This window comes from Pteronotus mesoamericanus, unplaced genomic scaffold, assembly GCF_021234165.1.
Source record: "Pteronotus mesoamericanus isolate MK-2021 breed Mesoamerican mustached bat unplaced genomic scaffold, CSHL_Meso_final scaffold_507, whole genome shotgun sequence".
NCBI lineage: Eukaryota > Metazoa > Chordata > Mammalia > Chiroptera > Mormoopidae > Pteronotus > Pteronotus mesoamericanus.
The window spans coordinates 6,195,843-6,207,956 of record NW_026555319.1 but is presented as its reverse complement, the minus strand read 5'-3'; the positions used below and the strand labels follow the sequence as shown (position 1 = coordinate 6,207,956).

Here is a 12,114-nt window from a genome sequence, read left to right as displayed (position 1 = left end):
GGTTCGAGTCTGGCTGAGTCCACCTCTGGGGCTCTCAGTGTCCCTTCTATGGTGAGGAGCTCACTCAGCGAGTCTCCAAGGGAACAGGGCTGGGTCCCGGTGGCCTTGGGGGCCGGGGCGGGGGTAGGGGCAGGGCACACCCCTGGCACAGTGTCTGCAGTCAAAGAGAGGACGAGACAGAGGCGGTCCGAGAAGCAGTGGGGTCCCTACCACTCTCACCGCCCCCCCTGGAGAGAAAGGAAGGGGCAGGGCGCGGGGGAGGGGCGTGGGCGAAGGAAAGGGGTTGGGAAGTGGCAGGTGGGCTCCCCCCAGTGCAGAGGTGCAGGATGGAGCCCAGAGAGGGGAGGGCGCTTGCCTGAGGTCACAAAGCCTTCACGAAGCAAGGGGGACCCAGAGGTGGATTCCGCCAGGGGCGGTGGTGCTGGGTGGACCCCACGTTCTCTGAGCCTTGTTTCCTGCAGGGCTGTGACGGGTTGAGTAGAGGTCCCCCTGCCAGATCCTCTGGGACCTCAGCAGCCTCCAGCTGGAGGGAAGGGCCCCAGGAGGATCAGAGCCAAGGAAGACCTGAGGGGCAGGGAGGCCATCCCTGCCCACACCCCACCCACTCTGGCCAGGAGTCCCCATTGGAGGCGCTTTGCTGCCCCCTGGTGGCTCCAAGGGATTCTAAGTTCCCCTCCCGTTTCCTAAGAGACCTTTCTCAAGAACCGAGGAGCCCAATTCCAGGACCACCAGCTACCCTTCTGTGACCCACAGGTGCGTCTGGAGGCCCTCCCTCCCTCCCCGATGTCTCACCAACCCCCACACAAAGAAGGCCAAGGTCCAAGAAATATAAAGTCTTACTGAAAACCACAGGTCTGAACCTGATTGGGCCGCATTCCAGCTGTGTGTCCTTGGGTGGGTTAGGTCACCTGCCTATGCCTCAGTTTCCCCACATGTAGAACAGGGAGAGTAATATTGTTTTTGTTTCATAGTACCGTTGTGAACATCAGAGAAGACAATGAGTAGAAAGTTCTTAGAGGAGTTCCTGGCACATCGCCAGCACCTAACAAAAACTGGATACTGTCCTCACCTGCCTGCCCAGAGAAGTGACAGAGCAGCCCCTCCCCTTCCTGTCCCCCAGGTGAGGGAAGCCCTGTTAGGAGCTCAGCATGGCCCAGATTCCCTTAAAGACTTGAGTTTTGAATCCTTGGCTTTGTTTCTCAAGCTGGAAGGAGCGGCTTCACCACGGAGCCAGGCTCGAGGCTGCTGCGAGCCTTCTAGGAGCTCAGGGGGGTAGAAAGATGGGACCCACCAGAGTTACTAGCTCAACTCAGAGAAGCTTTATTGGCCAGGGTTGCAGAGGAGCGTCAGGGAGCAGTTCAGGAGGGCTTCCTGCAGGAGGCGGCCAGCACAGAAGCACAGGGCAGCTCCCTCGGCCATCCATGAGCCCCCGGGGGATCGGTGGGACACGGCCGGCCCTCCCAGGCCGGGGGCCTCAGCTCTGGCCCACCTGGGCTTTCAGGGCCTGCAGCTCTCGGCTGTCGATGTTGTTGCCTCCACACACGATGACCACGACGGAGTCCAGGGAGGGGCTCAGGCGGCCCTCCGCCTGCAGCCTCCCCAGGAGGCCTGAGTAGATGGCAGCTAAGGCTGCCCCGCAGGCAGGCTCCACCAGCATGCGCTCGTCATCTGCCCGGAGCAGGGGGACAAAGGGGGGCGGGGGAGAGACGAGAAGGGGGAGACCAGTTAGCGCTCAGCAGGCTCGGGGCACTGCACACCCACGGAGCCGGCCAGCCCGTCTCGCAGCCGAGGTGTCTGACCCCTTGCCATCCATCAGTCTGACTGTCTCTCTCTCCGCCCACCCGCCTTTCATCTGCCTCTCCATCCATCCATTCCTCTATCCGTCACCAGGCTGTCTGTCCATCTATTAGTGTAGTCATCAGTCAACATATCCATCCACGCATCCATCCATCCATTCGCCCTTTCATCCCTTATCCATCATTTGACTGTCTGTCCATTCATCAATGTGTCCATCCATCTATTCATTTCTCTGTCATTCATCAGTCCATTGCACCATCAATCCATTCACCCATTCATCTGTCCATTATCTACCTTTTCACTTAGACATTCATTCATTCGACACACCTTTACGGAGGACCCACTCCCTGCCAGGCCTGTTCTAGCAAGACCCTGGGGACCCAACAGAGAGCAAGACACACCAGCCACTGCCCTCACTGAGTTCACAGTCTAGTGATGTAGACAGATAAGAATCAGGCAGAGATGAGATTAGGGGGATTGATGCGCAGGAAGTCTCCAACCCAGGCAGGATGGGGGCGAGAGATCAGAGGCGGCTTCCTGGAGGAGGAGTCATGATGGCTGAGTAGCCTTTAATCACTTGAAACTGATAGGGAGCAGGCCAAGGGTGGGCAGCCAGGCAGAAGGAGAGCATGAACAAAAGTCTGGAGGCTGGAGAGAGCACAACACACCCCTTCTTTACCCCCACCCCTTCCACCTACTCAGCACACGCCTACCACACAGTTACTGCCTACCCAGCCCTGTGATAGGCGCTGGAGATGTAGACGACACAATATGCTCTCGCTAGGGGACGCAGGGACCTTGCAGGTTTCTGAGCCCGGGTAGGGGGCAGGGCTTCCTCACCCAGGAACCGCTGCACAGCATCCACAGCCTCACGGTCCTCCACCAACTCCGAGAAGATCTCCACCTCCTGCGTGCACGCCAGGGCCCGTGCGGCCACTGTCTTGGCACCCAGGCACTTGGCCACACTGCAGGAGGGGACGGGGTGGGTGCAGGGGAGAGCTGATGAATCACGTGTCCCCCTCACACAGACCCAGGCCTCGCCCGCCCGAGCCCCCTCCCCTCCAGCAATAGGCCAGGACTCCGCGTTGCAAGCGTTTGCAGCAGTGCCCAGCAGAGGAGGGCCTCACTCTGTGTGTCCCGTGAGTGGCCAGTGAGGGCACAGCACACCTACTCGCTTACAGCCATGACTGTGCCGCTCCCTGCCCAGGCACCAGAAAGCCAAACATAGGAAAAGAGGTTTTTTAATTTTACTCATTATAGCCATTCATCACGTCTATGTTATAGCCAATATTTACGGAATGATTACAGGGTGCTGGATGCAGGGGTTTTCGGTTTTAATCTCCACAGACGCCCTTTGCGTAAGCTTACGAGCTCTGCACCTTGTTGTCACACACGTTGTATCCTAAGTCCCAGCACCCAATGGGCGATCAGTACATTGCAGGCAGTAATGGTATTGGTAGAGGGCTGAATGATAGCCCCTCCCCAAATCCACGCCCACCTAGAACCTCAGAATGCGACCTTATTTGGAAAAAGGCCGGGTTGGGGGAGGAGACAGAGGCAGGTGACGTGGCTGCAAACTGGGGAATGACAAGGGTTGCCAGCCATCACCAGAAGCTGGAAGAGGCAGGGAAGGGTCCTCGGGGCCTTTAGAGAGTCTACTGTGTTACGCCACCTGATTTGTGGTCATTTCTGTGGAAGGCCCTGGGGACTTACACCGCCCCTACGATGACAGGCGGTGGTAGCAGTGACGATGAAGAATATAAGATGAGATAGGGCCAGGGGGCTGGACCGCTCTCTGTTCATTAGTGAGTTTATAAGGACTTTCCCTCAGCTGAATTAAGATCAGTTACGAAGTGTGATGGGGACAAAGCTCTCTAATGATGTTGCCAAAAAACCAAACAAACAAAAAAACCATGTTTATGTCGTATAGTACGAATAGAAAAATAGAGGTTACAAAACTGCCTGAAGGCTATATATAATCTCAACTGTTATAAATATATAATTTATTTCACAAACTTTTGATGTGCACTTACTATGTGCTGGGCATATTTCACTTGTATGTAATGACACATGGACAGTGGGGGGCGGGGACAAAAATTGGGAAAAATGCAACCCAACCTGAGCAACGTCCATCTTTGGTTGGTAGAAATGAGGGTGACATTTGGTTTTCTGTTGCTTGTTGCTCGCCTACATTTTCAAACTGCAACACACTTAAACTGCTTTGGTAATGATGCAGACCAGTGAAGGCTTATTTTATTGACTGATGAGACTTAGATGAACCCGATCCTTCACCGGCTTTTCCAGCACTTCCTTCTAAGTTAGAGCTGCATTGCTGTGGTCAGAGCCCACGGCCACAGCGTCCCCCGCTCCCCGCACTGCGGCTGGGGGCCCCGGGGCAGCCACGTCCTCACCTCCCGGCCCCGCCAGGCACCCAGACACCCCGACGCCCCGCCCGGACCTACCTGGTGATGTTCGGCAGCGTGACGAGCCTGCCAGCCTTGATGGCTGCGTTGAAACAGTGTGCACCTCGGGTCTCCACAGCGACAATGGGCACGTGCTGCCAGCCTACCTCCACCAGGCCTGCCGACACCCCGACCAGGAGCCCCCCGCCCCCCACCGCCAGCACCAGGGCCCCCGGGGGCGTCCCAAGGGCTTCCTTCAGCTCCTTCACCAGGCTGATGTGGCCTTCCCTGGAGGAGGGGGGACGGGGGGAGGCAGGAGCCGGGTGAGGGAGGCCCCCAGCCTCAGAGGCTCCCATCTACAGACCCCCCCATCACACCCCCTCCCCATCCACTGCTGAGGGAGAGAGAGGAGACCCTCTAACACTTAGTTCACTCAGCTTTCATCATGAAATTCATTCACTCACTCATTCTCCTCCTTGCCCCCCGCCAACCAGCTCAACTCAGGTTCTGGGCCTGCCACCCAGTGTCTCTGCCGCTTACTAGCTGTGTGACCTCAGGCAAGTTGCTTGACCCCTGAGTGCCTCAGTTTCCTCAGCTGTAAAACGGGCAAAAAACACCTACCTCTAGGGCTCCAAGGAGAATTCAGTCGATTAAGTGTGTCCCAAAGCACACATTCAATAAAGAGGATTTATTATTATCACTTCTGTTTTACACATGTAGAAACTGAGGCACAAGGTAGTGAGATGTTTTATAGTCACATAACTTTCAGGTGGCAGAAGCGGGGTCTGAACCCCAGGGTGCCCAGATTCTATGCCTCTTCTACTCTCTGGACCTCAGTTTCCCCTTTTGTCCAATGGGAGGACCCCGACTCAGTGAGAGTTTCTCCTCTCTGAGCTGCGTGGGGGAGGGGCACCAGCCTTACCATACCAGGGGGTGGTCAAACGGCGGGACATTCACCCAGCCGTCCCTCTTGGCCAGCTCTTGTGCCCGCAGGTTGGCGTCGTCCCAGACCTGAAGAGACACGGAGCTCAGGGGCCCAGGACTCAGGCTGCTGTGGAGGTTGTCTCGGGAGCCGCTCCCAGGAGCCCAAACTAAGGCAGCATTTCAGAGGGACATTCCCCCGCCCAGCCAGTCTCCTCGCCGAAGGGGGAGAGGGTGACACAGGGGCCAGAAAGAACCCCTGCCCATCCTTCCGGCCGCGCGCAGTGCGTGCTCTGGGCCTAGCCTTGAGAGGACAGGGCAATGGTCTCTGTTGCGTGGAATCCCCCACCTAGCCGAAGAGACGGGCCTCGTTCTCTTGAATTGTTGAAACAAAAACAAGATTCGAAACTGTGCAGCCCTTGACGCCTCTCACCGGACGCCCACGGCAGCCCCCACCCCGGCCCCCCACCTCCGGGCCGTGCCCCGCCCGCGCCGCCGGAGGGGACTTCCAGCCACAGCCCTCCCTCGCCCCTCATCCCTTCCTGGCCCCCGTGGCCCCCAGGTTGAACTCTTGCCGGCCTCGCCCGCCCGCCACCCTGCCTGGTCCGCGCCGTGCCCCTCTGTGTCCTCAGCTCTCACCGCCGCCCCCCAGGAGGCCAGGCTGCAGGGGAATGCACCAGGCTCATGCCGTTTCCATGCCTGTGCCCTCCCTTTCCTCTGCCCGCCCTCCCGCTCTCCTGTTTCTCCCATGGGAGGACTCATAGTTCTCCTTCAAGGCCCAAGTCAGGGGACCCTCCTCCAGGAGCCTTTCTTGGGTCCCCAGCCCAAGTCCGAGCACAGCCCCATGGTAGTTCGGACCGTCACCCAGTTCTTCACCACCCCCCTCCCAGTATTAGAATCACACATCCACACCCTTGGCCACGTGACTTTGCTGCTTTTTGCACTAGAGTGAGTGGAGGGCCTTTCCTCACCCCACGCTGATGTTGGTCCCAGACATGTGACTTGCTTCGGCTTGTGGCGTGTGGCAGAAAGGACAGCATCACAGTTGTGAGCCAAAGCCTTAAGAGGCACTGTATGTTTCCTCTCACTCCTCTTGCCACTCACCTTGAGAAGGTGGCCCTTCTAGAAGGTCTAGAAGATGAGGGGTGCATGTGCAGACCATAATCCCGCCTACAGCCTGAAGCAGAATCGCCCGGCCCACTCACAAACCCAGGAGCAAGAGAGATCATGTTTCTCATAAGCCACTGACATTGGGGGCTGTTTGTTACACAGTGTTATCAAGCAGCAGTGCTGACTGAGACGGTATGCCTTCTCTGATCCTCCTCCGTGTCCTCTGCTTCCCGCATCACAGCACACATGACGTTCTGATCCCGTCACCTGGTCACCTGTGTGCCTCCTCAACAACACTTCGAGCTTCATAAGAGTTGGGGCCATGGCTTATTCTCTGTTTCCCTTACTCTGTCTAACATAATGCAGGCACATTGCATGTGCTGAACAAAAAGAGGGAGGGAGGAAGGGAAGGAAAAAGGGAAGAAAGAAGGAAAGAAACTGTATATACTAAATATTTGGAAACTAGTTGTGAGGTAGTATAATATGTCTTTTAATTGAAATTTTGATGTTTTTTAACAATTTGTTTAAGAGATGCATTTTTTTTTCATTCCCAGAGGGTAGAAAAATTACATGTTTGTTTTCTGGTTTTTTGTTTTGTTTTGTTTTGTTTTTGTTTTGGTAACCAGGTGACCCAGTGGTACCCTCATCAGCAGGCCTCTTTCTTCTCAGTGTGGTCTCAGAATGGGAAGGGAAGCCCTCATCTTTCTTTATACTTTTTGTCTCATGAAATGGCTATATATATATATAGTGGGTAAAATATATACATATATATGTATGTATGTATGTATGTATATAGTGGGAAATACCAAGTGTTAGTGAGGCAGTGGGGAGACGGGCTAATTCCTGTTGCTCACAGTTCCTGCAGGGAAAGTCTTCCCAGGGTGGGGCCATGCGAGGGGAGCGGTTCCTCAATACACATCACCCCTCATTTCCACCCCTCATCTCAGCCGCCCCAAGGGGAGACTGGGTCCCAGGTACAGGTCCCCAAAGGGGAAAGGAGACAATCCCTTGCGGGGGCGGGGGGGAACGAAGAGGGAACAGCACACTCCTGCCTCCCCTTCCGGGGCCCCTTACCTTTCCAGCCAGCTGTACCTCGGCCCCCTCCCCCTGCAACCTCCTCACCACCTGCGGGGAGGCGCCCTCCGGGAGCACAATGGTCGCAGGGATGCCCAGCTTCCGGGCGCAGTAGGCCGCCGAGATGCCCGCGTTGCCCCCTGTGGAGGCAGCAGAAGGGTGTGCAGTGCGCAATGGTGCATCCCCTCCCGCTCCATTTCCCTGTGGGAATCACCCCTTCCCCACATTCATAGGCCCTGAGACTGAGCCCTCTCCCCGGCCCCAGAGGTGGACACATGACCCAGGCTGAGCCAATCAGAGACCTCCATCCCCTGGCCCTTGATCGGCCCAGGGGTGAGCCCGTGACACCAAGCGCGTGGATGGAGGAGAGTGTAGAGAGGGGCGCTCCCTCTTTGCAGCGGTTGGGAGGGTGTGGGGTGCGAGCCCGGAACTGCTGAGGGCCAGCTTGCTCACCTGAGGCCTGCGCGAGAGTAAAGCTAGGACAGAGGAGAGCAAAGCCAAGAGCAAGGGGAGGTACAGATACAAGCTCCTAGACCCAGCTGTGCCTGAAAGCCATTGATTCCAAGAATTTTCAGTTCTTGGATCCTGTAGCTTACACCTGTATGACCTGGGACTCTGTCACTTCCTCTGCGGGTCCTGAATCATGGAAACAGGGCCGAGGGAGGACATAGAAAATGGCCATCTGACCCTGACCTTGACGAGGCTGGACCTTTAAGAGGAGGCGGAGCCCTGGACATTTGCTGCTGCTCCAGCCAATTCCTCCTCCCCCGCACCCAGCCCTGAGGACCCTCATGAAGCAGAAAGGGGTGGGGTCACCTGAGGAGCACACCAGGTGTCTGCAGCCCTTCTTGACCACCTGGGAAGAGAAGGATTGGGGTTGGGGGCTGACCCAGGCGGGCGCTGTGGAGCCCTGCGCGGGATGGAGTTCGAACCTTGCCATCCCTAGGACCCTCCTTGCCCCGTGCTGCCCACAGCTCTCTCTTCCCCTCTGTGCAACCTCACTTCTCCCCGCCTGCACTCGGCCCCTGCTGGCCGGCACCACCCCCACCCCCCGCCTCCTGCCAGTACCCCTCACCTCCTGGCAGAAGTGCCCGATGCCCCGGATCTTGAAGGAGCCCGTTGGCTGCACATTCTCACACTTGAGGAAGACAGTTGTGCCCGCCACCTGGGACAGCGCCCAGCTCTCCAGCAGAGGGGTAACCACGTGGAAGTGCTCACCCTTAGCACGCTCGGCCAGGGAGCTCTCCATTCCAGCAACCACCGAGCGGGCCTGCGCGAAGAGCGAACGTCAGGGCCCGGCAGCTCCAGGCCGGAGTCCCCCTGCCCGGGACGGGAGAAGGGGCAGTGGAGGAGCCCCTCAGCTTGGCTCCCTTAGCCGCCCCGCCCCCCGCCCCCACCGCCATCTGGCTGCCAATCTACGAGACTCCAGGCAAGTGTGTGCTCCTCTCTGGGCCTCGGTTTCCCCATCTGGACAAGGAGGCTTGAACTAGGGGTCCTTTCACTCTGGAACTGTGGCTGCCTACAGCGCCAGGGATGTCAGGCGCGGCCCACAGGAGGTGATGAGTGAATGGAAATGGGAGAATTCATTCGTTATTTTTTTAAAAAGCTTATCGAGCACCCACTACGTGCCAGGCGTGTCCATGTTCTGGGACCTGGGACTGGACAAGTCAGAGGGGACCCCTGCTTTGCCCGCTTACATCCTAGTGGGAGAAACAGTCACAGAGTTTCGAAAAGGAGCCGCAGAGGAAGGCGTTTGTAGCAAGAGTGGAGGGGAAAGATCTCTCTCAGGAGAAAAACCTTTGGAAACTTTTGTAACGGAAGCTTCAGACGCAGCTAATGTGTCAGAACTGTGTAAAGCGCCCCCCGTGCGGCCGCCTCTAAGAGCCCTCGGCCAGCAAACGGCCTCATCCTTACCTGCCCTGCTCCCCCTTTACTACTATTGTTATATTTTTTCCTCTGTGGTTTCCCATCTATAAACATTTCAACATGTACTCCTAAAGGTAAAGAGTTCTTTTTCTTCTGGCAAGATTTCCTTTATTGATCTTTCTAAATCTTTATTGAGTTATAATCGGCATGCAACGTTATATTAGTTTCAGGTGTACCACACAATGAGTCGCTATCTGTATATATTGCAACATAATCGCCACAATAAGTCTAGTTCACACCTGGCACCACGCATGGTCACAGAATGTTCTCGCGTGATGAGAACTCTTGAAACCTACTCTCTCAGCCACTTGCCGGCCCGTGGTACGGCATTATTACCTGCAGTCACCGCACTGTGCATCCCGTCCCCGGGACTTATTTATCTTATAACTGAACGTTTATATCTTTTGACCATAAAGCACTCTTTCGAAAAAAAATTTAAAACGAAGCCACATGATTTTCCACAACAGTGTATATTTTTCCCAAACTCCTTGAATTTTAGCTGAAAGTGGGCTCATTTTATTTTCTGTCAATTATACTTCAGTGATGCTACTTTTTAAAATGTAATCACACTTCAAATATTAATAGTTTCTTAATATCAAATACCTGTTCCAATTGCCACGTGTCTCATTAAATGCACTCAGTGGTGGGTTTTGTGGTGGGTGGTGGTGTGGGCTTTAGAATGGTTTGATTGGGTGCATTTTGGACCTGAGCATCGCGGCTGGCTGAGAGGTCCTTTCACTCATTTCTGATGTGCGGGTTCGCACAGAGGGAATTTTGCGAGGAATGAGAGGAAGACAGCGGAGGGAAGGGCGTTCCTGCTGCGTGGGGCTCGCGGTCCAGCCCAGAGGGCCAACTTGGGGCGTTGCTCTAATTCTCCTTGCAGTGGGAAGCAGCAGGGAGTGTTAAGCCAAGGCACGGGTGAATAAGCAGTGAATGAACCTGTGCGTGAGGGCGAGGTTGACGAGAGGGAGGAAAAACAAGATTTTTTTTTTTTTTTAAGGAACAAACTCAGCCCCATTTTTCCCTCTGAGGCAGAAAAGCAGTGGGCTGCCCCCTGCAGTTCCACTATTGGCCACTAGGAGGAGCACTGCAACCTCCCCCCGCCCACCCCAAGCCCAAACTCCTCGTCCCCCATAGCAAGTTCCAGGTCTACCGGTCCTGGAGTTGACTCAGGGGCCTCGGTTGGGATGGTCCGGGGATTCCCCAGGTGGGGCGAAGCCCAAGCCATCTCCACCCACTGCCACCCAGGGCACTGCTCGAGCTGCGCGTGTCAGCGGGGGAGAGCAGCCATGAGCCACCCAAACCCAGCATCCCCCTGCCGAGGCCTCACCTCAGCCCCAGAGCCCCAGAATGAGGCCAGTCAGAGAACAAAGTTAGAGACCAGCTATGACTTCCTGGCTGTGCAACCCAGACAAGTGTCTTAAACTCTCTGTGCCTTTTTTCCCCTTCTGTAAAATATGAATAACAACAGATCGCTAACTCACAGGTTATGGCGCATATTAATATAATTACAGCGACCTTTTGTTGAGTCCCTCTTCTGTGCCAGACTAGGAACTGGGGATGATAACGTGAGGAACCAAGCTGACATCTACTCTTGGAGCTGAGTGACTTATATTCTGGTGGGGAGACCAGCATTCAACAAATAACCATATAGACAAACTGCTAAGAGGGAAACATGCATATAGGGAGTCTTGAAGAGAAGAACAAGGGGACCCACTTTGGGTAGGGAGGTCAGGAAAGACTTCTTGGGGGAGGTGACCTTTACACCTGAAACTGAAAAGTGAGAATGAACTAACCGCAGGGCAAACGGGGAGGAGAGCTTGTGCACGCATGTTACAACAGCTAATAATTGTGTGGGGCTTCCTGTGAGCCAGGCGTCAGTCAAATGCACAAGCCCCAAGAATGCCAATGGCCTTGTCAAGCCCAGGCGTCCATGAAATCTGGGGCCAGCCCCAGGCCTTGGCCGAGGCGCACGTTGCTCCCACTGCGACTGCCGGGGGCGGGGTGGGGGGGTGGCGGAGGTGGGCACCCTGGGCCCTGTTTGCGGCGGAGCAATGCGGTGTGAAGCCCAGGGCTTGGGTTCCGGTCCCAGCAAGCATGACCTTGGCCACGTCACTTTCCTGCCCTGGGCCTCACCTGTTGTGTCCACAACTTGGGTAAAGACCAGCGACCTTTTCCACCTCCCTGTCCCTTCGGTTTCTCCCCAGAGACCTCAGCCAGATCCCTAGTGCCAGAGCTCAGGAACCTCAACCGGCCCCTGGCTGGCAGAATGCCCAGCCCTGCCCCTCTGGCAAGCAAAACATGTTCCCTTCCTTTCCGCAAGGCAGGCTGGGCCCATGGAACCCTGAGTTGAATCAATATTTCTGGGAAGGCTTGGGCCACGGTCACCCTCTCTCCCTTTCCATCCACTCAGCTGGGACTTGGCCCCAGGGGCCCGATCTGGGCCCCAGTCCCCCTTACCTTCCTGCCCAAGAGTCCCCAGGCCAACTTGACCACAGCCGGCTGCCCACCAGTCTAACTGGGCACCAGCTCTGCCCGGCTTCTGGCAGCCTCCTGTGGCCTTGGCCCCTCCTCCCGTGTTAAAGAGGCAGCACCAGCTGGAGAGCGAAAGAGGATGTGATCAATCCTCACTGCCCCGCTGGGGACTGTCCACAACACATGCATTACCTGGCCCCATTTGACAGATGAAAAAACTGAGGCTTGGAGAGGGAAATTCACTCGCCCAAGGCCACGCAGCCAGTGAGGAGCAGCCTTTACCTCTCACCCTGGACCACCTCTTTCATGACACAGACGTCTCCAAGCAGCTGCTTGGCCTGAGAGAACAAGAACAAAGAAACAATCGGTATCTGTCATGTGAGAAAGTCACATTTTTCTGAAGTACTTC

At 56.0% G+C, this 12,114-nt stretch overlaps 1 protein-coding gene across 1 annotated transcript; it reads right to left on the bottom strand.

Moving 5' to 3' along the window:
- Positions 1 to 1,323: 1,323 nt before the first annotated feature.
- SDSL (serine dehydratase like) lies at positions 1,324 to 12,112 on the bottom strand. Its single transcript, XM_054594101.1, has 8 exons — positions 11,898 to 12,112; positions 8,380 to 8,574; positions 8,121 to 8,160; positions 7,305 to 7,444; positions 5,122 to 5,210; positions 4,260 to 4,487; positions 2,638 to 2,762; positions 1,324 to 1,668 (listed from the first exon to the last, which is right to left on the bottom strand). The coding sequence occupies exons 2-8, from the start codon at positions 8,551 to 8,553 to the stop codon at positions 1,475 to 1,477; spliced, it is 990 nt and encodes a 329-aa protein (XP_054450076.1). The 5' UTR covers positions 8,554 to 8,574; positions 11,898 to 12,112; the 3' UTR covers positions 1,324 to 1,474.
- Between the last annotated feature and the right edge of the window lie 2 nt (positions 12,113 to 12,114).

Coding starts and splice junctions, on each gene's coding strand:
- SDSL (XM_054594101.1), bottom strand. CDS start 8,553: ATGGAGAGCTCCCTGGCCGAGCGTGCTAAGGGTGAGCACTTCCACGTG. Junction 7,445..8,120: donor ACACCTGGTGTGCTCCTCAG/GTGACCCCACCC, acceptor CTGCCTCCACAG/GGGGCAACGCGGGCATCTCG. Junction 5,211..7,304: donor AGGTACAGCTGGCTGGAAAG/GTAAGGGGCCCC, acceptor GTGTCTCTTCAG/GTCTGGGACGACGCCAACCT.